This window comes from Danio rerio, chromosome 9 (assembly GCF_052040795.2).
Source record: "Danio rerio strain M-AB ecotype USA chromosome 9, GRCz13ab, whole genome shotgun sequence".
In the NCBI taxonomy this organism is placed as follows: Eukaryota; Metazoa; Chordata; class Actinopteri; order Cypriniformes; family Danionidae; genus Danio; species Danio rerio.
This window is the reverse complement of record NC_141029.1, coordinates 32,629,127-32,656,365: the sequence shown is the minus strand read 5'-3', so window position 1 is coordinate 32,656,365 and position 27,239 is coordinate 32,629,127. Positions and strand designations below refer to the sequence as shown.

The following is a 27,239-nucleotide window of genomic DNA, read 5'->3' as shown; positions in this document are numbered from 1 at the left end:
TTGTACATTTCTTATTGAGACTACTGTTTGCATAAGTGAAGTTTTAGAGACTAATTTCGAGAAGAGCGCGCGATATGATTGATCAGGCTGGTCCCTCATCCGTAATCAGATTAATCCAAGACTACAATAAATAGACCGATTTCACCCTACTGCCTCAACTTCATTTTGTAAGAATACTTCCACGACACCTCTTCCTATTCCTCCTTTTCCAGAGGGAGCTCTGGAGACCTACCTGATCTCAGACCCACTTACATGCTAATTGACCAGACGGGAGCCCTGAGCTCAATAATCTCAAAGTTTAGGGTTTTCTCCCAAGACAGCATGCCAAACCTGCTAATAGCGTCAAGCAATTTACAGTGGCGTAGCGGACACACCCCGCTCTTCAGTTTCAGATCACTTCCCACCCTCCCATCCCATTATCCACACCCACCCCCCACACACCCCCCCACCCCGATTACCATGTGGTCTCTTAATTATTTTTTGTAGCTGTAAATACATGTAATTGATAGCCTAATTAATTACATGTCAATTTAAAGTATGTTAAAGTATGTAAAGGTTATTTAAATATATTAAAGTAAATGTAAATACACAAGTTTATGCCAATGTGTTCCATACAAAATGCAAGTTTATTAACTTCCATGCCTCCGATTAGATTATCAAACAAGAATAATGTGTAACCTCAATTTCAATTCACAGCTCAATCTTCTGGAAAAAGGAAAGAAAGAAAAACACAGAGAATAGCAAAAAAGCACAGAATACTTCGACAACTTCTGGAGAAGCAAAATAAAGCTGAAACACTTTGAACCTCTGAAATGATTGGGACGTGACATAATCCTCCAATGGGATCCATCGAGAAGGGAAACCCATTGAAGTGTAGCAGGGTAAAATATTTCACAACTTTACAGTAAAACTGAAGAAAAAAAAAACAAAAGCTCTGAATATATTTACAATACACACACTATACATAAATACAAGAAAGATAATTACAGAATATCAGCAAAACAAGAAACAAAGGCCATCGAGTAAATACTTGATTCCAAAGAAAGTAAAGTAAATACATAAACAATATTTTACAGAGACTCGAGGGTGAGGGGGGAAATGCTGTTCACAGAGGAATTACGCCGTACCACCAGTGTCTTAACATTCAGAATATTTCCATAACTGGGGACGCATGAGAAGTCGTTCACGTGACTTTAGGAAGTCAGAGGTAAACTAAAGTCCTGTTTATTAAACGAATGTGTCCTTCCGTAGTCGAGTAATACCATATAAATCTTATGCAGCTTCCATAGGAGACACATAAAGAATCTTCAACAAACACCGACCGGGATATTTACAGCTTCAGAATGCTTTCGTAATGGTTCGTAAGGCTCAGTGCATTTCAAGGAACAGATCTTTGTGGGACTAAACCAGGGAAAACGTAACTTCCTGTACGCGCAATTCTTAATAATACTAGGCACTCATCATTATTGCATAACTTTGACCCTGTTTGCCTTTACAAAATTATGCCACAAAAAAACATAAGAATGCTAAACGAGAGGGAAAGTAATGCAGAATTGAGTATTAACAATCCATTATTTTGTTTTTAAAGGGGCTATATGTTAGAATTTACATTTGTTAATTGCTCTTGCATTAAAAACTCATGAAACAAACAAGAGATCAAGAATTAAGATAATCCCCGATCTTTTAAGTTGTCTTAAAACTAAACTAAACTTTTTTAGCTCAGTCAAATTACATCAATCAAACTGACTAAAAATAAGTTTATAATTTATTTTAAATAAGTCTGAATTTATTTTAAAAACCAATGCTATCTCAGGGCAAATTGTAAGTTTTGGATTTACTGGCAAATTCGTATGAATTCAATCTTATTCGTATATTTTACTACAATTTGCTCATCGCCCAATGATGATTGGGTTTAGGGGTGGGGTTTGGTGCCACGCCTCCCTTTAGAATATGTCAATTTTCATATGACTGAACTGTAAAATTGTAGTGTAAAACTACTAAGTGTAAAATTAGCAAAAATTTTAGCATAAGCTGAAGGCTGTAGTTCACTTTATGACCACCGGTGTCACTAATAAAACGTTTATTTCTAAATTCTACTATACAGCCCCTTTAAAGAATTGAAATTTTACTGGGATAATATTAATAACTATGTTTTAGAAGCAAAATTAGCTTGATACTTGAATACTGTTTTGGGAACTTGCGTTTCATTGGATTGTTTTTGTTTATTCACATTTTTGAGTCATTACAAAATTATAATTATTAAAAATGAGGCAGCGCTGCCTGAATACTGTGATGAGCTAAACATTTCGTTTGATTGTTCATAATAATTGCAAACCGGTTGCAAGCGAGAGTCCAAACCGGTCCTACAAGTGCGCTTTCATGGATAGTTCAGCCAAAAATGACAGTTCCAACCAGATAAGAAAACAACATATTTACACTGTAGCAAAAGAGAGGCTAATTCAAACGAATCCATACAATCTCATTCATGATAACAATAAAGCGTGGATGAGAAAGAGAGAGAGAGAGAGAGATTGTGCTGCTATAGGTAAACTTATGTCTGCACAGTTTGTGTATATGCCCGTTTTTATGTCCGTGTGAACGATGTGCATTTAACAGCACAAACATGAGGGGAGTTCTGAAATTGACCATGTCTACAATACATGTGGTCTAGTAGAGCCTGAAACACAAAACCAGTCTTATGTTGCAAGGGTATGAATAGCCAAAAAGCTTTTTGGGTCAAAATTGTGCATTTTATTTTAAGACAAAAATCATTAGAACATTAATTAAAGATCACATTTCATTAAGACATTTAATGGATGTCCTATTGTAAATATATCAAAACTTAATTTCCTTAATTTATGAATAACATTAATAACTAAGGAAAATGGACAAATTTAAATGTGATTTTCAAAATATATATTTTTTAACCCTCAGATTTCAGATCGTTGTCAAATAGTTGTGTCCAGGGGCGATTCTAGCATTGACATGTTGGGGTGGCTAAGTTAAAGATGAACAGCGGGTGGGGGGAAGGGGGTATGATGTGGTAAGAGGCGAGTTAGAGATGGCCGGGAAGGTGGGCACATGGTTTTGGGGGGAGCTAAATAACATAGTTGTGTCTCTTCCAAATATTTTACTATCCTAACAAACAATAAATCAATGCAAAGCTTATTTATTGAGCTTTCAAATTAAGCATACATGTCGATTTCCCAAAGTGACCCTTATGATTGGTTTTGCGGTCCAGGCTCAAAAATCGCAAAAAAGTTTAGATTTAGGTGAATCCGCAAAAGTTTAATATTGTCCATGTTGTCAGTGCCCTAAAACTTAAACATAAAGTTCACTTTATGAGCACCGGTGTCACTAATGAAACATTTGTTTATCCCTAATCCCTGGTTGGGTTTAGGGGTGGGGTTTGGTGCCATGCCTCCTTTTAAAAATCATACCGAACTCGCATGAATTCATACGAATTTGCAAATTTGCTGACAATATGTAAAATGTGCAAAAATTGATGGCTGCAGTTCACTTTATGACCACCAGTTACACTAATAAAACGTTTGTTTCTGAATTCCACTAAAAAGCCCCTTTAAAGAACTGAAATCTTGCTCGGATAATATTAATAACTATGTTTTAGAAGCAAAATTAGCTCCATACTTCAATCCTGTTTTGGGAACTTGCGTTTCATTGGATTGATTTTGTTTATTCACATTTTTGGGTCATTATTAAAAAAAACAAGCAGCTTTTTGGAAACAATGATGTCTCTTTACTCTGTATTTAGAAGAACCCTGCAACAATGGCAGGTTACAAAGCTGTGTTTGCGCTGCAGCTGCTATTAGGTTTATTAGCACTATTAGAACACAACCAGGTAATCCTGTATCAACTACAAGACCAGTAGAGATGCCTTAACAGTTGCACGCATCAGATATTTTCAGATATGCGTGTGCGTTTGCCATTATCTTCTTGTTTTTATGTGTGTATTCCATAGGTCTCAAACTCGATTCGTGAAGGGCCGCAGCTCTGCGCAGTTTTGCTTCAACCCTAATCAAACACAGCTGATCCAGCTAATAAGGTGTTCAAGTCTACTAGAGACTATTAGGCAGGTGTTAGTTGGAGGTGGTTGGATCTCAACTGTGCAGAGCTGTGGCCCTGCAGGAATTGAGTTTGAGATCATTGCTGTATTCAGTCATAAACTTGCTCACTGCAATCTTCTTGGATTTTAGAGTATCCCACGGGTGTCTGTGTTTGTTTGCAGTGCCACATATAGGTGTGGAATATGTATTACACCCAGTTATTGGGTTTCCATCTGAATGCAGACATTTTTTTAAACAATACAAAAACTCGAAGGACGTAATAACATAGCCTTAGTCACAAGGACACTGTGCAGACCATGGAAATACTGAGGTATACCTTGTACTATAACTTGGGCATGAGAAGATTGTGTGAAAATGTATGAATGGGGTTTTACAGATTCATAGGAATTAGCAACTAATCTGCTAAAATGTCAAATATTTTCAAACTCTTGGAATTTTTTGTCATCGTTTACTCATTCATGAGTAATTCCAAACTTAATCTTGTCTTTATTTGTTTTAATTCCGTGAGGTCCAAACAAATTATAAATCTTCTTTTTCTTGTCCCAAAGCAGAAAATCCTACCGTTTAGAACAACATGAAGGTTAAGGAAACGATGGCAGATTTTTGGATGAACTATCTCTCCTACCAACTGTTCTCTTTTTTATTATTATCATATTAGCTAAATGAATGTCTCTGAAAAAAATCTGCATATTACGTATAAAGATAATCCCTTGTAGTTTTAAAAAAGCCCTATTTTAATAGGTATTTACAGCCTGTAAAACAGAGCGATATCTTTTCACTTTCACATATATTACAACATCTTTAAAAGTACTTTTTTTGTTTGTACAGAAAATAGCCATATGCGGATGAAGTGCCCCACATTACAGACACGCTTCAAAATACAGAATATGATGATAAGATACATTGGTGATTAATGTCACGTCTATCTTAAAATAATTACTTCCATACTTCATAAAAACAAGGTGCATGTTATGTTCAAGCCCATATACAACAGAATACACACGTGTGTACACAAATACATAAAACATGGTGGAACATCGTAATACTTTAAAACCAACAAACAAACAAACAAAATAAAAATAAAATGCTAGATATGAATTGCTCATCTCTAACGGACAAACGGTTACCAAGAAAAGAATGTTTCTATTGACACAACGTTTCCTTTCACAGCATTTTTGACTTCACTTTCCTATTATTGGTGACCAAAAGTCCCTACATGCCTCAGCGACCTTGATTGATTGTAGATTTAGTCTGCGTGTTTGATCACCAGTGTGAGCCCAAAGTCAATGTCATTTCTAGCAGTATCTAAGAAGCAATTAAATGGCTTTCTGTGGCCACTTAAAAGTGCATATGGATCACAGGACCTTTGACGGCTTTCCATTAAGAAAGAGAGCCGAAAAGCTCAGCGGCACACCATGGAGCTTACAGTGGATATATCTGGGTACAGTATGTAAAATAGTAATAAAAAGTTGTGTTCACAAAAGTGTGGCGTATTGCTTCTATAGGGTATCTTGGTTAGTGTAGTGTGTGTCTGTGTGTTTAGGTTAAGAAACTTCAGAATTGTAGACCGACGGATGCAATTTCTTAACCTAAAATTGACCAAATATGGCTCAGTAAGTCACTTTCCATCATATCTAACATTAGAATGCTTATAAAGATTGTTTTTGTTTTTAAGGGCTTATCAGAGATACCTCTGAGATTCAGTTCAATGTCTGCCCTCTACTGGTCACTTTAGAGATCGTTCAATTGGTTTGATTCTATAGTGTGGAAAAATAAACATTAGTAACATTTGACAATAGGCATGGGATGGTAACCGTTTTCAAGGTATAACGCAGTTTGGAAAAGTCACAATTTTAAAACCGCCAAAGTTTTCTGCTATACCATTCCTATTGTATATGTAAGATTTATTTTATTTAATTTTTTAGGGCAACAGTTTCTCCAGCAGAAAAGATATCCAAGATGTCGTTTTAAATTGTAATGAAATCTGTGTTTTTAAAAACTAATGAAGACAGCAGAAGTCAATGACTCATTTGAATAATTTACGCTGACATGTTTACGGCTCCAAAATATATTAAATGTTTCTCAAAATAAAATATATTGTGTTCAAAGGGCAAAAAAGTTTAAGTTTTTTACCCAGACATTAAAAAAAGAATATTTTTTCAGAGCAGTAATCACAATACCATGAAAGCATTATATATTAATACAAGGTAATCATACCATAAGAATCTTACACCGACTCATACTTACTTGACAATAAGTATTATTAATGCATTAGTTAACAGTGAACAATTCTTTAACAGCACTTAATAATCTGGGTTAATGTCCATTTCGGGATCACTAATAGCCTACATTTGCCAACAAGTTGTATAAACTTACATGGTTTGTTCCAAATACTGTATTATAAATGATGTATCATAAAACAATACAATTACCAACTACATTGACTTATAAGTGCCATTCAAAGGTTTGCCATTAAGGTTACAAAGGAATTCATTAACACTTTAATACAGCTTGTATGTAATAAATTGATCACAAGCTAAAGTAAGCAAATATGTTTAACAGAAGATTTGTATTCCAAATAAATGTATTTGTGTTCTAAATTGTTGATTAAAAAAATTAATTTATCTATTCAAAGTCACAATCAAAGTTATGACTATATATGCCTATAAGTAAAAATATTAGCCATTCAAATTAGATACGGTTTTAATGGCTTATTTTTTGGTTATAATTCACTTAAGAGACTTCTTATTTTTAAATCATTATAAATTCTTACGGACCCTGTTCTTACAAGTCAGCAGTGTGCACTGTTAGTTCATTGTTACCTAATGCACAAACTAATTGAAGTGTGATGGGAATAATTAGCAAATGGATGTTTGCAAAGACTTTGCCTGATGCATTAACACAGTACTTAGTAAATACTAAAAAAAGAAGAAAAAAAAAAATCTAACAAGCAGTGCTGTTTTACTGACCATAAATGGCACCAAGGCTTCATAGTTCAAAAGCAATCTCACAAAAGAAAAGAAACCAGAGGACATTCAACAGATTTCTCCAACTTACTCTACAAAGAGACTAACACCTTCAAAATGTGGCAGCTAGAAAACCACTATAAATAGAAGAGGTATCTGGATTAAACAAAACAAAGCGGCGCTGAGAGAAATCCAAGATTTGCCCATGTTTTAAAGCCAGCTGATGTAAGTTGATACTGTTTAAGGGTGAGAGCCAGGCCAGCTCAGCAAGAGTATACAGTATATTGCTCTTATGCCTTAATTTACTGCTCTGAGCAAACCCTCATTCTCCAAGTATACTAATGTAAAGGGCTTTCCATACTTTGATAGTTAAACCTATAGGTTATTCTATTCAGGATATCTTGCTTCACATTTTATACGTGTTATTTACTCAAGGTTTTTCCATCAAGTACTTATGTTTCACACTGTACAATCCCAAACTGTGGCTTTACATCATAGCATTTTTTCATTGATTAGACATGAAGTTTACATAATGTCTATGATGTTGTGGATCTGCACATTATTCTCATTTTAAAAATGGAAATGATTTTTTATACTTATAAGCATCTAGTTGAAACATTCTAACACTACATCGGTTCACACTGCAATTCAGGCACCGCAAAGCCAGATTAACAGCACAAAATGGTGCTAATCATAATGATTGGCCTTCTGAAAGACAACTTCAACTTTACAGCTTCAAAAAAGTTGTATATTTTGCATATCACGCGTATCAAATAGGAAATGTTCCAATATTTTCCAAAAATATTCATTGGAAAATGCTGATTAATTTAGGCATTGCTTGTTTTTATGGAAGCATGTCGATATGAACTGCTCTGAACAGAAAATCATGTTTTTATCTTAAGATTACAGTAATTATGACATACATCAACAGTCTTTTCAGTAAACAAAACCATTTTGTCTTGATTGTGTCCAAATTTTAATATGGTTGTGGTTTATACTCAATATACTTTATGTCTATGGTTTATCCCTAAAATTGGATTGGTTTTAATACATTTGTGGTCACTTTGAGAATTTTGTATAATTAAAATAAAGAGTAGTATTTGGTTTCTTAATGCCCTGTTGAGCCAAACAATCAAAACAAGATCTGTAAATTGCTAAAACAACACATATTTTATGTAAACTTCATTACATTCTTTTTTATTATTTTGATTAGCAGGAGTCACCAGCATGTGGTGTTTGAACTAGTGAAACATTCAAAGCCTTTGAAAAGATTCACTTCTCCCATAATAACTCTGGAGCAGAGACTCGTTATCTCACATTTTAATGCAATGAATGCGAAACAACTGTCCTTTTCCCATGGTTAAATTCAATATTAAGACAGGTGACAGATAACCCAGGGTTAAACAAAGTGTGAAAAGCCCTCAATTAGTAAGTTGGTGCAATGAAATGAAGGCAAATGTGGAGAGTAGACAGCAGAAGCTTATTTTTTTGTCGGTTTATCAAAATCAATCAGTTCAAAATCAACAGCAGGAGGAAACGAAAGATCATTTCAATAGGTTGGTTGTTGTGTAATCTCATTCGCTGGTGTGTTGACCTGTAAACGGCAATCTCTGGAATCAAAAGTCTCCGTCATCAGAAAAACAACTACCATCTTCCTCAGACGTGTCCGGCTCTTGATGTTCCACAAAAAAAAGATGTTCAAGCAAATGTTTAACGAAGCCATTCCACGCTGCATTTCTTCATATTGTAGATGTTGAGTAAGAAGCAGCCATGTTTAAACAGAATGAAAGTATGATTCGGAAAGAAAAAGACAAAACAGGAAAGAAAGCATTTGCCCGATTGAAATATTCCTCTGAACAAAAATGAAACGATCCACATCGTAGACTCCAAAATGCGTAGCTGAACCTCATCCCTTCCTGAATGGACCCTGTTTAGCTTTGCAATTGTGGGGAAAGCATTGTAATCCTCCGTCTTCTGCTTGCTCTTTTATCCTCTCTGGATGTTTCTGAGGAGCAGGGATTGCCATTTGTGTGTCCAGCCCAGCTGAACAGTATTGAGGGAGATCCAGCTCTCCTGTGTGTGTGTGTGTGTATGCATGTGTGTGTTTTCAAACCAGCATGTGTCTGCGACGATGCAGGGCCAGATGGTCTGAGCGAGAGAAGCTTCGGTCGCAGTCTCCGCACTTAAAGGGTTTGACCCCAGTGTGTTTGCGGTAATGCCGTGTTAACTCGTCCGAGCGGGCGAACTTCCATGTGCAGCCGTCCCAGGTGCACTTGTATGGCTTCTCACCTGGTAGAAAAATGGAGAAAATGGATCACACTTCAGAATTTTTGGAATTCATAAAGTCAATCATAAAGTATTATAAAATCAATCAGGATTGATTAAAGGGATTGACTGCTGTTGACTTTCATAGTATGAAAAACTAATACTATGAAAGTCAATGGTTACAGGTTTCTAGCTTTCTTCAAAATATATTCTGTTGTGTTCAACATAGAGGGAAAAAAATCTCAAACAGGCTTGAAGAAAGTGAAAGGAGAGTAAATGATGACAGAATCTCATTTTTGGAATAAACTATGCCTTTAATTTGAAATAATTGGAGTGTTTGATATTAATCAGGCCCGTAGCCTAGAGGGGGTTCAGGTGGTTCGAAACACCCACCCCTTGATGACAAAGGACCAGAATTTGTCTCATACATGAGCTCATTTGTCTTATTTTGACTACTACACCATCATAAATAACATATTGAAAAAGGCTTTAAGACCAAGCCGAATTCTCTGTTGACTGTCACATCAGTGTGACTTCAGCTAATCAGTTTTCAACAATTATTTTTCATAAGTCAAGAAGTTTCATGACTCTTTTATTATTATTATTATTATTATGTTTTCATTTTTATTATTCAAAGGGCCAAAATCTGACTAAGAAAAGTTGAATGTGCTGATCGGTTTATTTGCCTAATAAATGACAATAGGCTACAGTTTTTTTTTTTTTTTTTTAAACCTTTACCAGATTCCTATTTTTTTCTAATGATGGGTGTTTCCCAATGATGGGTTGCAGCTGGAAGAGCATCCACTGCATGAAACATATGTTGGATAAGTTGGCAGTGGTGACCAATGATTAATAAAGGGACTAAGCCAAAGGAAAATTAATGAATAAATGAAAAAATTGTATATTAAAAATAAGTTTGTTCACATCTCTTTATTTGAAACCTTTAGAAAATATTTTGGTATATTAATACGTGTGGCAATAATAACCATCCGACAAGCGAATCCAGCAAAAAATAGTGTTTAAAATGTCACTAAATGCAGAAATCTCATAAATAAATAGAAAATGAACCCCTTTCACCAGGCAGACAACGGGCCTGTTTACTGTCTGTGATAATATCATAATTGTGATGTTTAACTGTGTAAACTGTGATTAATCAATTATGCAAAAATAACAATTCTCGAGAGTCCAAAAGCATTAAACTGTAAAATTGCATTTATTTTTTCTATTCTTTTTTTGTTGTATTCGTTTCCAGCCTAAATTATTTTTCAGTGCACCAGTATTATTTGTGTTTACGTTTCTACAAAAAAAATGGTGTTTTATTTATTCAAACTTGGTAAATTAAATGAAGGACACCAAATCTGAAGAACGGCAGTCTATTTTTAATAAAAATAATATTTATTTATTTTTTACATGTATTTTTTTAGGCATTTTTGCCTTTATTTGACAAAACAGTAGGTTGACAGAAAATTAAGTGAAGGAGAGAGGGGGTTATATATATATAAATTTTTTTTTTTTTTTTTTAATTTCCCTCTCCCAGAGCAAATGCACTACTGGTCTTTGTGTGTATAGTCTTACTAGCCAATTGAGTAAGCAGACTTTCATTCTGCCCAATCAAAATTGCACAACTGAACAATGTGGAAAGCCCACAATAAAAACAAAAGAACACAAACAGGGAAACACAGACAAATGGGATAATCACGTCTGCTGCTTCAGAAGCATTAGTAGACTATTTAATGTCATAGAAAAACAGCATTAGTAATATGGGATTTTTTTTTTTCAAAGTCACAGAAAAAGAACAAGTAATTTTTAAGAACTGGAGCAGAATTGTTGCCATGACTTGACTACAAAAATAAATCGCAAATCAAATTGCAATATCTGTCAAAAGAAAAAAAAATTGCTATTACATATTTTCCCCCAAATCGCACAGCCCTACACTGGGCAATTGCACCAACTAACTATTAATTTTAATAAAAGGTTTAATCATTTAATCATTAAGGCAGAAATTTTCAGCAAAGTGTTTGCAAATTTAGAGTGATGGTTATTTATCCATGATAAGCCAAATATTGCTTCATTGTAGCTACTGAAAACATGTCAAACTATACTGAAAAGTTTTTTCCCCCAATATTATTGCACAACCTTAACATCAAGACACCTTAAACTGAATGAATTGACTGAAACTATGATTGAATTGAATTTCCTACTAACCTGTGTGTGTCCTCCGGTGTGCCTTTAAATGGGAGCTCTTGGTATAAACTTTATTACAGCCTGCAAAGTCGCAGCGATGGATGCGTCTTTTCTTTGAGTCTGGAGATTCAGGTGGCGGTGGCCGTCGAATGCTCTCAATACTGAATGGTGACATGGAACTGAGAAAGAAAGATGCACTTTGAGTAGCCAACTAACTTTGTGTATGATGTGTATGAATAGACACATAAGCATGTGAACAAGATATCTGCTGCCACCTTGTGGAAAATGACTGTATGACCACAATATTTTGAAGTGTAAATATTTAGACCATGCGTTTTAAAGCCTTTAGACCATCCGTTTTAATTTAGACCGTGTGTTTTAAACAGGTTACCCTTATGACTTGCAATGTTTCAAGCTGCTGTTTTCAGCAGCAGCAGAGCAATATGTGTAAAAGCAAAATAAATCATATTTCACCTGAGCTGTGAATGTTAATTTGCATTTTTTATTTAATGTAATAAAAAAGAAAATGACAGCAAGAAATGTCTATTGTTTTATCACAAGTCTCTACTTGTTTGCTGTACTTGTTTAATAAAAATATATTGCAAAAATAGTATAATAATGTAAAAAAAATAACATTATTATTTGAAATGATTGTTTTTGTTCTAACGTATCACATTTTAAATATTTTCCTAATTGGCAAAGCTGGATTTTCAGTGTCATTACTCCAGACTTTAGTTTCCATTGATCCTCTGGAAATAATTATAATATTCTGATTTGGTCCTTGAGAAATTAAGCTTTTTTATATCACTGTCGAAATTAGTACATCTTTTTTTGAAGAGGAATATCCTTACCGTCAATGTTGAGGATGTTTTACTGCTTAATAAAAATGTAGATTGCTTAAAACATATTTGAACAGTATTGCATGTTTCAAAGACAAAAACAACACAAGTAAAAAATAATATTAATTACAAATTCTTCAGATTAATGTTATTTTCATTTATCTTTATCTTAAACATTTGTCAGCAAATAGTTTTTAATAAAAATCTGTACACTGAAGTCTTCTGTTTCATTTTACGGTTGGATTTTTAAAATAGTTTAACCACTTATTCTTTTATATATTGAAAAAAATATAGGGCACAATAATATTTTAATAAATATAGGGCACAATTATATTTTAATAAATATAGGGCACAATTATATTTTAATAAATATAGGGCACAATAATATTTCAATGAATATAGGGAAAAATAATATTTGAATAAATATAGGGCACAATAATATTTGAATAAATATAGGGCACAATAATATTTGAATAAATATAGGGCACAATAATATTTTGATAAATATATGGCACAATAATATTTTAATAAATACAGGGCACAATAATATTTTATTAAATACAGGGCAAAACCCTTTTATGTAAACAGAAAATGTAAGTTATGTTTTAATTTAAAACATTTTTATTCTTTCCCATTTTGCTACTGTGCCCTTCCTAAAGTCTCACTAGATGGTGCTGTAGGCCTGATGTATTTTTATGGTTCAACACAAATACTCACAGGCCAAAAACGGTCTTTTTTTGTATCTCTCTCCAAAAAACAAGTAATAACTCTTACAGCAATGTGACATTTGTTGCTTGTTAGTTTGCTGTTAGTACAATGTTAGTGAATACCTCTACATGATTAACGTTACACAATATAACAGATGAACAGAACAGAACTGCATAGTACTAACACGCTATCTGTTGTGACTGTTGTGGGGGAAAAAAATTAATTACTGCCATTCCAGACGGAGGGCCTGCTTTCAGACTGTAAATCTGGCTCTCATTGAGAGGATTTTTACACGAAATTAACCAATGAGCTCACAGAACTGTTGGAGAAGAGCAGAGAGCCACGTAAGTGTGAGGACATGCTGTGTTCCAAAGAGAAAGGGAGTCGTTTTATTCCATTTCCTCCAAAGGTAGAGACAGAGGAGAGCCTAATTGCATTACATTGTCCTCGCTGGCCTTCCCTTCTAAGGTAATAAGAGCTCATGTCCCCTGCTCTGCTGATTGGCATGGACTGGGAGGGACTGTTAAAGCGGGCCTAGAGGGGGAAGAGCCAGACTAAATCCCTCCAGTGAAGTGACTCCTCTTCCTCTCGTCTTTCCCTGCTCCTGGGTCACCTGTTGGTGTTGGTGAGCTGCCAAGCGAAGACTGAGCGGAAATGAGCCAATGTGTCAGAAATGAGTCTAAACGCTATACGACTCAGGCCAAAAGCTTAAGCTGCCGACTTGTTGCCTTGCTGTGACTTTGGAGACAGTGTTTGTGCACATGAAGATGATGGTTTATTCTTGTAAACTAAATAGAGCTTTGCTGATAAGTACTGTAGGCCCACACGAAATCTGCACGAGCAGAAATTTGCAGATTTTTGCTAATTTTTCACCCATCATTGCGTCTATTTATTTATTTGTGTAAACCTGTGTAGATATATATTTATTCAGTATTGAAACTAATTTTAGTGATATTATTGACTAATATGAAAATGTTCAAATTATTTGATTACAATACAGTTTGTGAAGTAATATTTTCTGTCTTTTAGTAGATCTATTATATGAGAGACTTGCTTTTTTTACCAATTAAGTGGATCTAATTGTATTTGCATGGTAAACATTAAACAAAAGTTTAAAAAGTTTATTTAAGTTTGTTAATTACTTGTTTTTATTTCCGCAGATTATTATACGGAGATTCTTTATAAAACTCTGTGCAGAAAAAGCAAAAAATATCCGCAGATTCTGTCTGGCCTTAGTGATAAGTAAGTGAATGTTAAATTACTACAACTCTACAATAGTGTAACTTCTAGCTATTGACCTTTTAGTTGGTCAAAACCTGAAAAGTTTTCAACACAATATGACTACAGAGAGCAGCTTTCATAAATTGTTTAATTTTTGTCAGGATTGCAATAATAAAGAATAAGGGATAAAAACAGCATACCTGCAAGTCTCACAGTCAATTTTAAGACTTTAAGAACTTAAGAATTATTTGTTTTGAATAAATGTCTTTTTACTGCTTATTGCGACATTAAAAAAAACATAGAAAAGAAATGCAGACTGACAAAATCACTTGAAATTTTTTTTTCTGAAAATTAAACACTTAACTAAAAAAATACTATGGGCTATATTTTAACAATCTAAGCGCATGTGGACTTAGGCCATATTCGAATCCAAATTGTAGCTATTTTAAGGATGGGAAAAAAGGTTTGCATGCCCAGCGCATAGACTAAAAGGGTCGTCATTATTCTCTTAATGAGTTATTGGTGTGTTTTGGGTGTAACTTGTCTTAAACATGCATCAAAGTTAATTTTCTCTTTCTACTTACGATTGAGTTACCCGTCACACCATGGCACATTCCCTATTTTCATTTATCATTTTTGCAAATAGGTAGGTTAGACTAACCATTATGACATAAAGACATTTTAATGCGCTCATTAAGTGACAAAGAAAATAAATAAAACTGCACCATTGATGACTTTAGACCAGCGTTTAGTTAGTCAATGGTGATGTCTATTTCAGTTGCTCTAAAATAGGAGCATGTCAACAATGCGCCAGAACACACCTTTTCAGACCTGCACACCCATAAGCACACAGATGGGCACAAATGCATTTTCTAGTTAAAAAAACGTAGTATATTAAATTGATACCAGGCTGAAACTTGCAAAACAACACTTGTGTCATTCCTAATAGGGCCCTTAGAAGCAAAGCTCAAGCTCTATTAGAGGTAGTGTTATATAAACATTGCAAAATTAGACCAGATTAAAATGATTTTGGACCTAGAGCAAGACACTTCTAAGGCAGTTCAGAGAGAGAGAGAGAGAGAGAGAGAGAGAGAGAGAGAGAGAGAGAGAGAGAGAGAGACCCAAGAGGGGAGAAATGAAACTGAGACGAGGAGACAAAGAGAAGGCGAGAAAGAGGCAATGAGCCAAGCAGGTTGTTTTTTTTTTTGCTCCGAAAAATTAGTGAGAGCAAGTTTCTGTGAGACAAAGTTGGTGGCAAGATGAAACTGGCTGATGCTGGTAGGAGAAGCTCAGAGGGAGTGAAGGAGCATGAGGGGAGTGACAGGATTTACAGCGGAAAGATTTTCAGAGGGAAACTCTCACAGGATGTTTACTGTCTGATAAATTTCGGACGGGACGCCACTGTCATAAATACTGATAGAGTAGTCAGACTTGTGGAAAATGGCTTGAAAATTCAAAATGACCTGACAGGTAAAGATGCTTATTCTGTTTAATGTAATAGTTGATTCATCTTTTTTTTTTGTGTTTAGATGCTCGTATACTAGACGTCTTCTAATTTATAATTCTTTCCATCTTTACAAGTGGTGCCCAAACTCGGTCCTAGAGGGCCGGAGTCCTGTAGAGTTTAGCTCCAACGTGCTTAAAAAAAACGGCTGTCTGGAAGTAAACTCTGCAGGACACCAGCCCCCCAGGACCAAGTTTGGGCACCCCTAATCTATACCATATCTGTACATCTTACTGTAAAACCCAAGTCAACAGCTCAACGTTTACTGAAAGTAACTGTTTGTGTGTGTATATATATATATATATATATATATATATATATATATATATATATATATATATATATATATATACACACACACACAAACAGTTATATATATATATATATATATATATATATATATATATATATATATATATATATATATATATGAAAGTGTCTTGGAAAATATCTTGTAAAATAATATGTACTTTTATCATGGCAAAGATCAAACAAATCAGTTATGAGAAATGAGTTATTAAAAATAAATGGGGGGGGGGTTGCTAATAATTTAGGGGGACTAATAATTCTGACTTCAACTATATATATCTATATATGAGATATAAGAAAATGAGTTGTTTCAACACATTTTAATATAGTTTGAACAAGCAGCAAAAGTCATTTTGAGTCTACCAAGATGATCTTCTGGTTGGTTGGATCCCGATTTTGCATACAACCAAATCCTCAAATACTGTGGTTTTACTTGTTGCTTTACGTCAAAAACAACTGCAATAACTCTGGTGTGAACATGAACCCCCTGCCATCCTGCCTCTGTTTTTGTGTCTCTGTTTCTGTGTTGAGGCGGTGGGATGTATAAAGACTTCTGTATGCGGAATTGTTTAAATCAGGCTGAATTGAGCTGTGTTTTTGTCTCTTCTCTTCCTTCAGAGTGACCAGTGCAGTGCGCTTTCTGCTCTGGGTGTTCTCTGATATGCTAAACATTTGTCACAACAAGACCTGCAACTCATCCGAAAATCCCACAGAGAGAAAGCAGGCTGAGAAGAGCAACGATAGAGAACAAGTACAGCGAAGCAGATAGAGTGAGTTAGATTACTGTAGGTGTAGATACTGTGTAAAATAAAATGTAATTAAAAGATATAAAATAAAATAAAATGCTATTAATATAAATGAATAAATATTTTTAAATGTGTATTGATAACATTATAAAAATGTATATTATAACAGAGATATTTATTTAAATTATTCTAATGTGCACAATGAATTAAGGATTTTATAAATAACTATTTTGACAATGTTATTTCAAGGTTTTTATGCATAAAACTGACATCAGCAGCCTAAAGGCAGATATCAGCATCTGTCCTCTCACTCAGAGAGCTATGTTGTGATACAGCACACGTGGATATTTAAATGAAGTGCAGAGCTGGCAGTTGCTCTCTCCTAAATTTGGTCGTCCGGTGGTGAGAACGGTCTTATAGTGGAGACTGAGTCATTTTGGGTCGCCCGTGACTGGCATCTGAAAGGCCTGTGAGCCCAGGGGATTATTTTAGTCATATGAGACCTTGTCAAGCCTGCCAAAAACCCTAATGGGTTCTCTGTTTTTGATGATCACAGCTGTATATTAAAGGTATAGTTCACCTAAAAATGAAAATTTTGCCCTTATTTACTCACCCTTTACTTGTTCCAAACCTTTTTGTGTTTTTTTTTAACACAAAAGAAGATATTTAATATCTATAAATAATAAATTTAAAAAGTCTGAGCTTCTAGTCACGGTTCATACTTTAAGTCAAATTTTCACTGACTAAAGAGCTGAATATCTATGACATCTAGTAAATGCAAAAACAGCAAAATATTAAAACAGTTTTAGCTTGAATATAATTAAGTATGATGTTAATAGACACTATTATAACAACAATGGAATTTAGAAAGTTTTATTGTTACTGTTTGCTTGAATGAGAAATGCTCTCTCTCTCCCATACTTAATAACTAAATTGTAATTATTATTCTTATTTAATTACATTTTAATTATTGGAAAAAAATTAAGTGAGAAACAATATCCCTGATACTCCACTTTCAATGTCTGGAACAACTGTCGAAAATTCCATGATATTTTAGAAATTCTTTAACTTGTTGGAACCCTGTGTAGTCATTTTTTTTTTTTTTTTTGTGGTCTATTCAGAATTACGCAGGAGAATCGTGATCTTATGCAAAACAAAACAAACAACAAAAAGCAATCCTGATTTCATCCAAATTGGTGCAGCTCGAACGTAGACTGTATTTTATTGCCTGGTCTTTCTAAATTTTCCAGTTCGATTGCTGCGCAAAAAAACACTGACCCAATTAAACAACAATATTCTTCACCAAACACGTCTTTGATGTGATAAATGCTTATTTGTTCTCGTCCATTGAGTCCGCTGTGCTATCGCTGTTATTCTTGTGGCGACGCTGCCCACAATGTTATCTTATTTCACATGCTAGAATGAACCCAGCTGCACACATGGGCTCTTCCTCCGTCTCTCCAAACAGCCAGGAGCAGCAGATCTCCCAAAAACACCCTTCCTGTAAACCTGGTTTAACAGTTTTTTTAGGGGGCATTCTAATACACCGGGGGCCAAAGTCCTCGTCTGCAACACATTCGAAGCAAAGGAAAACGCTTATGTGTTGAGAGCGCAGAAGCTTTGACATACAGAGGAATCCTGGAATACTTTCCAAACCATTTGCCTAAATAACAGGCGGACAACAGGGTGCTGGTAGGGGGACTGGCTCATGGAAAACTAGATTTTTTTTATGGCCTGCAGGCTTGAGAGTCTTCTGGTTTTGATCATGTCACTGTCTTTAAAGAGACGACTACCTCATCTGAGCGAACACACGTGGAGCTGTGGCGCCAAGAATGGGAGACCACAACTAGAGATGTTATTTTAAAAAATGATGTCCATGAATGAAAGGCTTTACAGTTTATAGAGTGTCTTCAGGTGTTCATTTTAAACTTAAAAGTTCAATGTATTAATGGCAGAGTTTTCTTTAGATTGTTCAGTAGTTTATTCTTGATCTTGTTGTGAATATCTGAATGACATTATGATGTATAATAAAAAACACACACTTTACACTGAAGTGAACTAAACTGAACTTCAATTCTGAAAACTGGACTGAATCAGTTTCAATTTACTAGAACCTGTTCTATGTTAAGTTGCTTTGAAATTTTACAATCTACATTGTAAAATCATTATAGAAATAAAGATTAATTGAATTAAATTCACTATAGGGACAAAACAAATCACTTTTCAATAGAGTATATGCACAGCAAGTGTTTCTTCCCATACTTCTGTTGAACGGTTCATGTGACTTTTAAATTTTATACGGTTTCTTTTACAGCATTGATGTTGTATTGTAACTAAAATACATTCAGTTATATAGAATTCAGCATTTTTTGGGTGGTTCAAGCGTAAAACGACATGAAAAGCCGTTTTGCCCGTCAGGATCAGCAGGCTAGCTCAGAAACTTTATTGAATATACTGGAGTAAAATAAATGTCCATATTTTAAAGTCATGGTGTGGAAAATTATTATTATTATTTTATTTATTTTTTTTTGCAGTGCTTCTTGTACATTCTGAGACCCACATTATGTCATATATCAATCAGGCAGTGAAGATAAACAAACGTTAAACGTGGTGATTTTGTAACGGGATATTCGCCGGAAGCACTTGACCCTGGTTACTGAAAAATTAAAAGTCCTTCTGCATACTGCATATACCATATTATATTTCACAGGAAAGAAGTCAAGCAGGGTTGGGACCAACATGAAGCTGTGCAAATTATTATTTTGAGAGTAATTAATATTTATATTTCCTAATTTTGTTCAATTTAACATTAAATTATCTAAATTTAAAAAATAAAATAATAATTAATTGAAAGTATAGACAGATTTTTAAATAAAATACATTTTATTTAATTTTAGTTAGATGTAAAGGAAATATTTATTTTTTAGACTTGTATTTAGTTGAACCCAAAGCAATAGCCATATTTGTTTTTATTGATCAAATTTTTATAAAAGTTAAAATAGCTAAATTAAATTAATTAAAACACAAAAATCATCTAATACTGTTGACTTATTGTATAAAATCCCAACCAAATTACCAAAACATTAACATTAAAAACTAAATAAGTAAACCACTTTAATCTAATAAAAAACTAAATATTTGCATAAATAGAAAGCCCTTTGAATATCATCTTTGACAAGCAGAGGCTAATTTCAAATAAAATGAGATACAAAACTTCAAAATCACAAACCAAAAATAAAAACGCAACATGCTGATGTCAACTCAGTGCAGTATTACAGTATGTCTCAGCAGATTGTCAGTGTGCATATGTTATAGTGTGCAGTCAGTGTATGTTTATAGAGTACTCACTCCTGCACTGCTCGTGCTATAGACAGCGCCGTGGATCCTGTTTCATTAACACTGTCCAAGGTCACGTTTGGCAGGTCGTCATCATCACTGTCACTTTTGATTTGTCTTGGCGACAGGCCATTGGGGTCTGTTTGTGCTGCCGCAGGGGGAAAATAACAGAGGAGGAGGTTAGTTATACGACTGTAATATGCGAGCTGCCTAAGGCCGCGCAGACCAGTTCAGAAGCTCACAATATGCCACACCACCATAAGCAGAAATTATCAAAACAATTCAGGGTGTTTCTTCAACTTCTGGCACCTCCATGTGCCTGAGGTCAATTTATTCTTAACAGATTTCATTTTTCTGTTCATCACATTTAGGTCACAACGACTATCTTGGAAGCATTATCATGCATTTTGCATTAATGTTTGACGCATTTAAAATGCCCAAATACGTACTTATAAATATATACAGTTGAAGTCAGAATTATTTGCCCCCTTTTAATTTTTATTTTTAAATATTTCCCAAATGATGTTTAACAGGCATAGGAAATTTTCACAGTATGTCTGATAAAAGTCTTGTTTGTTTTATTTAAGCTACAATAAAAGTAGTAAAAAAAAAAAAAAAAAAAACATTTTAAGGTCAAAATTATTAGCCCCTTTTAGCTATATATTTTTTCCACAGTCAACAGAACAAACCATCCTTATACAATAACTTGCCTAATTACCCTAACCTGCCTATTTAACCTAACTAACCTAGTTAAACCTTCAAATGCACTTTAAGCTGCATGTGTCTTTTAAGTGTCTTGAAAATATGAAAAAAAATCTCTTCATTAAACAGAAATTGGAGAAAAAATAAACGTGGGGATAAAAATTTAAGGGGGTTAATAATTCTGACTTCAACTGTATATAAATATGATGCAAAAGCGGCATCTGAAATTCTCTTCTCAAATTATTTTTTTTAATGCCTTATTTTTCTACTCATTTTTACTATCATAAGGCTAATTTTAGAATAAAATTTCTGAATGTCATACTTATGAGGTGGGGGGAATTATACTGTAGTGTATTTATTGAAAGTCCACAGTTAAAAGGTGTGTATTAAAAATGTTTTTATTGATAGCAGGCACAATAACACTGCTGTATGAACTGACGTAGCTTATATTTTTCATTTAATTCATTTGTTATTTGTATTAATATTAGTCATAATGGTATTAAGATTAATAATATTTTTATATGATTAATATTACTGAATTTTTATTGATGTTATGATTTTTATAGTATTAATAGTTTTTATTATTATTAGCATTTATTTCATATTTTGTCTTATTTCAATAATGAAATTTTAGAAATGTGAATTAGACTATGACTTTTTTGAACACATAGATTTAAGCTATGGTCTACTTTTAAGTATTACTATATTTAGTACTAAATGAAATATGTGGAAGCTTGTGAGCAATTTGTAATGTTTTTTTTTGTTGTCATTTACCATTTACTGCTACGAAACACTGGTATAAAATGGTAGAATGAAACCCAAAAGAACCTATTTGACATTTAATTGATGTTGTGGAGGGTCAACTTAGAACTGACTAACTAGTTAAATAAATACATATATAAACTGCCATTTTAGTTTATTCATTTTCTTTTCTGCTTAGTCCCTTTATTAATCTGGTGTCACCACAGCAGAATTAACTGCCAACTTATCCAGTTTTACGCAGCAGATGCACTTCCAACCACAAACCATCCCTGCAAAACCCATACACACTCATTTTCGCAAACATACATACACTATGGACAATTTTGGCTTACCCAATTCACCTGCAGCGCATGTCTTTGGACTTGTGGGGGAAACCAGAGCACCCGGAGGAAACCCATGCAAACATGGGGAGAACATGCAAACTCCACACAGAAATGTCAAACTGACCCAGCTAAGGCTCGAACCAGCGACCTTCTTGCTGTGAGGTGACAGCACTACCTACTACTGTGCCACTGCGTCACCATATATTTTCATTAATTCATTAATTTTCCTTCGACTTAGTCACTTTATTCATCAGGGGACGCCATAGAGGAATGAACTGCCAACTTATCCAGCATATTTTTTACAAAGCAGATGACCTTCCAGCTGCAACCCTGTACTGAGAACCATCCGTACACATTCATTCACACATACACTATGGCCAATTAAGTTTATTCAATTCACCTATGTCTTTAGACTGTAGAGAAAAACTGGAGCACCCAGAGGAAACCCACGCTAACACGGGGAGAACATACAAACTCCACAGAGAAATTCCAACTGACCCAGCCGGGGTTCGAACCAGTGACCTTCTTGCCACCATGTTGCCTTACATACATTTTTTTAAATAAAAATATTGTCTATTTTGCGACAAGATTTTTAGAACAATTAATTCAACACTTGTCAGGCGTGTGCTTGTTTGAGAGTTTGTCATCAAACACCCATTCTTTTTTTGAGCATGTCTTGCTGTATGTCCTGTTTTCAGTCTCTGATTACTGTACTGTATGTCATTGGCCAGAGAGAGCCAGAGCAGGCTCTGTTAATCTGGGTTTGCCCAGGCTGCAGGGCTGCGCTTTAATTCGCTGCTCTCTCAGCAGTCTGTCAGAGCTGATCCCGGATCAGAGGTATCCAGGCTGTCTCCCAATCAGCCCAGGGCAGAGTGTCCTGCGGGCCTGTCACCAGCACAGGCGATCAGACACCCCAGGAGCCTCTAAAAGCGAACACACTGTGCTGCCACTCGCCCTTTGTCCCTGGACATTGTTATGCTGCCAATTTGTGAATTTCTGTATGAATGATGGAAACACTTAAGATGCCAGCTATTTGGTCTCAGGTAGAGTACGACTTTTAAATTAGGGCTGTGGATTGTCAGTGGTTATTTAGTGTGACTGATTGTTTAAAAAAATAACAATAAATCAATGTTCTTACAATAAGAGCAGGCTTTTGTAATTATTTTGTGATTCCGATGCATCCAATAAATCATATCACACATGTTGATGTTAAAATATCAATTTTACAATATAAAAAAACATTAAAAAGTGTCACTGTTTCCACTAGATAATAGGCAGCTAGGTTTTTCAATAACGATTTAAGAGGAAGAAATTTCATTTGAGCAGCAAAATTGACTTACGCATTAAATATTACTGTTTCTTTTTTGATAATAATCAAATAAATGCAGTACATCTAATCCTATGACAGACAGACAACAGACAACCACTCCATTTTTGAGAAACAACCCAGCAAACAATTTTGTGTTTAATAGCCGTCTAATATGCATCCAAACGTAAACAGCTTGGCTCAAACAAGGCTAAATTTGGGATGTCAGTGAAAATCTTATAGACATCCCAAAGATAGAACCTTATAATTCTAAGGTGACGAAATATAAATGTCTATAGACTTTATCTTTAATTGGTTTGTACTATTAGCCAAGGGTAAATTCTACACAACAAGTGATTGTAAGCTTTATCAAGCTAGTAAAACCGATGGCGGATTTCAATGAAAGATTAATTGGACACATTACAAGAGCCTGAAGCTCTTCTCTCTCCTCTGCCAATCTGTTGACTCAGACAGAAACAAATCAGTTATGACCTCTGTATAGAGAGTAATGCAAAACCACTCACAACTATATCTTCATTCATTTCCGGTATTATTGTGACACACACAAGGGCAATGTTCAAACAGATTTGGGGTCATATTTGTGTACTTTGTGTGATTGCCACGATTTTTTAAATGAACTAAATTATTTATTTTTTTATTTGTATTATTTAAGACTGGGGGATTAATCGAAGATGCCCATCCCTTATAATATTCTAACTTACATCACATTGTATTTATTATTAAAACAGTTAATAGCTTTATTTTTGTTGACATATTATATTTATTAATTACATTTTTATTAAATGCATCTGCAATTGCAAGGTTTTCTCAGTTATTACGCAGTTTTTAATTTCTTATTTACTTGAAATAAAAGATGTGAGACAAAATTAGGAAAACAAAAAGAACTTGGATATAGTAAACAGCATGGAAAGACACCCTCAAAAGAGAGCACAAATGAAACAGTCTGCCTTGTCTGACTCTTTCCACCATAATCCATTCAATCTACCTCCAGCACACAGCTTGCCTGGATATTCCTTAAAAATGTCCATATAAAGGCAATGACAAAAGCGGAGTTCATAAGAGGTGGAGAAGCAAACCCCATGATTTCTTTCTCCTGTTGTTTCCAGCCGTAGCTTGTTTCCATGGAAACTCAGCCGGAGACAGAGCTGTGGAGAAGGGCACACCCCTTCCCACCTCCCCCTGCCAACCTGTACGCGGGTATGCAAGAGAAAGTGTGCTGTCCATTGTGTTTCCAGCTGCCACCGGCAATGACGAAAACATCCATTCATGCACATTTACTAGTACACTGCAGGTCTGTGCACTTCAGAACATAAGGTGCATACATCTTCCTCAAAACAGTGGTAGAATCTAAATATCAGCCTTACTATCATCATCGTCGCCCCGCCCAAATCTGACCCCATTTCCTCTGTGTTGCTCCAGAGGTTTTTGGGTGGAGTCCATGTGTCTATGTGCCTGACTGCTCGCGGTGCCACCCATCTTCAATATCCGCCCCACCCCATTATGCAAACCTTGTTTTTCCTCTCCTTCCTCCCCTGAAGCTGACCGAGACACCCAGTATTTAAATCCCTCTTCCAGCTCGCAGGATGCCTAGCCCTGCCCAATCATTTGGGACAGACACCCTTTCCCAGATAAACAAGAGGTTGAGCAACAAACAGCTCTCTTGTGCCCTCCGCTCCAGCCGAACACCATTTGACAGCTACACCCAGAGCATCGTGGCTCTGAGCCATAGTGTTAAAACTCACCCTACAGGAAACCAGCCCTAAACAGCAGTCCCAGAGTGCCGTCGGTGAGGTCGTCTCCAGAGTTTGGGAAGGCACAGAGCAAGATGTGTGCTTCTGATTAGAGCATGCAGTGAAGGGCTGAGACCTGTCTGCATGACCCTGGATTTTAGACAACAACTCTGACTCTGTGTCTGAATAAACCAATTTCACTATTCTGTTTGTTAGAAAAAGGATTAAGCTGTAATTACAGGGTGAGAAACGGAATTTCTCACCCACCAGACAATGTGTTGCATCTGCTTAAGGATTCTACAATAACATCTGTTTTGTGAGATACAAATATATTTTTATTGTATTTATGGTAGTTTCTTCAACTTTGGAGGCCTTTAGCTATGTGGACATTATGAAAGTAGTAGACGTTTTTACAATCTCACTAATAGGGCTGTACAATATATCATTAGGGCATTGTTATCACGTTGTGTCTGTAGGCAATAGTCATATCGCAAGATATGCAATGTTGAGTTAGGATTATAGTTGACCAGAAAGACACATGAGATTTGTGGAGACACTGCAGAATTTAACCATAATAGAGTGAATGTTTATCATCTGCATGTGTTTATATGGCCTGTGACTTTGAAAAGAATTTAAAGTATTTTAAGTACATAAATAAGTTTTATAAAGATTAATTTTATTAAATAATGTATATGATGAACACTATGCAATGCTATTTTACATTTGAATACTCAATTTCTGTAGCCAAATACTGTTAGATGCTCCCCAGAAACCCATAAAGGCATTTGCTCTATTGTGTTTATATATGACTGTAGTTTGTTTACCATAAGTATATAATAAATGAAATAAAATAAATTTAGATTTTAATCCCCTATAAAATCATCCCAACCAATCTAAATTAATGACTTTCCAAATATTCCAGAGTTATTTAAGTCATCTGGTTAAATTGTATTTCTATCGCAATATATATAAAAAGAAAAAAATATTGTATAAATATATAATAAAGTTTATATATTTAATTTAATTGGTTTATTATGGGAAATAAATAATAAATACTATTATGGTTATTATTTATGTCTAATGTATCCCCTAAGATAGTCGTCATTTTTGTAATAATTTTCTCTCATAAACATTTTCAGCAAATGTCAAATTGTGACTGATGTCAAAGTAAAGTTTTTTTTATTGCTGCTTGTCAAATCTAATTTTGGTGTAATGAGATTGTGTTTACAATCATTTGAAGTTTCAATTCCTTGGTTGCCATCTAACAGATCATTCAGACAGTGGCGATTTCTTTAGACAACATTGTTTGCCAAATGACAATTTGAGATGCTCGTTTTTGAAATGAAGTGGAATAATAAATGTCAGAAAACGGTCAAACTAAGGCTGATTTATACTTCTGCATTGAGTGATTGGCATGACCAACAGTGCCTGTCTTGTGCACAGTCGTGCATTTATACGTCTGTGTGCTGTTTGTGTTGCTCTGCAATAACACTTCTGAAATGCTAGCTGGCAGTGAGGTTTTTATGTTCCTCTGTGTCGAGATTCTTCGCAGATGTTTAGTTTTTTTCAGGAAGCTACAAGTAGCTAAAAACTCACTCATTCAAAGGCAGGAACCACCAGACATGCAACAACTTTAATCATAAGGTAAACACATAACAAAAGTTTCCTACTTGAGCTACTCCACAGGACTCGACACTTGTAAACACTCGGTTCATCGGGCTCGGGGCTCTCAGCACCGCCCACGCTTGTCACTGATAACAAGCCAACCAATCACAGAGCTTGCACTACACATCGTTGTGATGTGTAGTTACATTTTTTGAGAAGTGCGCGTCAATGTCGCCATCAGCCACAGCGAGGGACATGCGACCTCGCGAAGGCTGCACCGGACCATACGCGTACACTTGACGGAGAAGTATAAATCAGTCTTTACAGGTCAAGCACCACATTAAACAATACACAAATCAAATCTGCTCTCCATTGCTCAAACAGTGCTAGTATTTGGCTGGTGGAGGATATTCATTCCCCTTGCTGCTTATTTGAGTTGGAATTAGGCTTTTACTTTGTGACCTGCACTTCAGAAAGAAGACACACAGCACATACTCCCTAACAGCAGGAAATGCACAGGCAGCTGAGGACAATCAACCCCATATCTGCATGTCATTATGAATTCTGCTGTGCTTTTTCCCTGAAGAAAGGGCAGAGAGATGCTGTTGTCTATAGCTAGTATTTTCC

At 35.1% G+C, this 27,239-nt stretch overlaps 1 protein-coding gene and 1 long non-coding RNA gene across 6 annotated transcripts in view; one reads left to right on the top strand and one right to left on the bottom strand.

The window, feature by feature from the left end:
* Positions 1 to 607: 607 nt before the first annotated feature.
* klf12b (Kruppel like factor 12b) overlaps positions 608 to 27,239 on the bottom strand; it is a 97,334-nt gene continuing 70,702 nt past the window's right edge. For 3 of the 5 annotated variants that reach the window (XM_087265787.1, NM_001109865.2, XM_087265788.1), the window contains 3 exons: positions 20,176 to 20,311; positions 11,522 to 11,679; positions 608 to 9,340 (listed from right to left, as the gene is read on the bottom strand). In XM_087265787.1, coding sequence (XP_087121913.1) covers positions 9,159 to 9,340; positions 11,522 to 11,679; positions 20,176 to 20,311 — 476 coding nt within the window. In that variant the 3' untranslated portion in view covers positions 608 to 9,158. The remainder of the gene's footprint in view (positions 9,341 to 11,521; positions 11,680 to 20,175; positions 20,312 to 27,239) is intronic. The other 2 variants (XR_015498695.1, XM_087265789.1) reach the window with 2 other exon arrangements.
* LOC147835333 (uncharacterized) lies at positions 14,613 to 16,925 on the top strand. The gene is made up of 2 exons (XR_015499623.1): positions 14,613 to 15,864; positions 16,273 to 16,925. It is a non-coding gene; the product is annotated as an uncharacterized LOC147835333 (long non-coding RNA).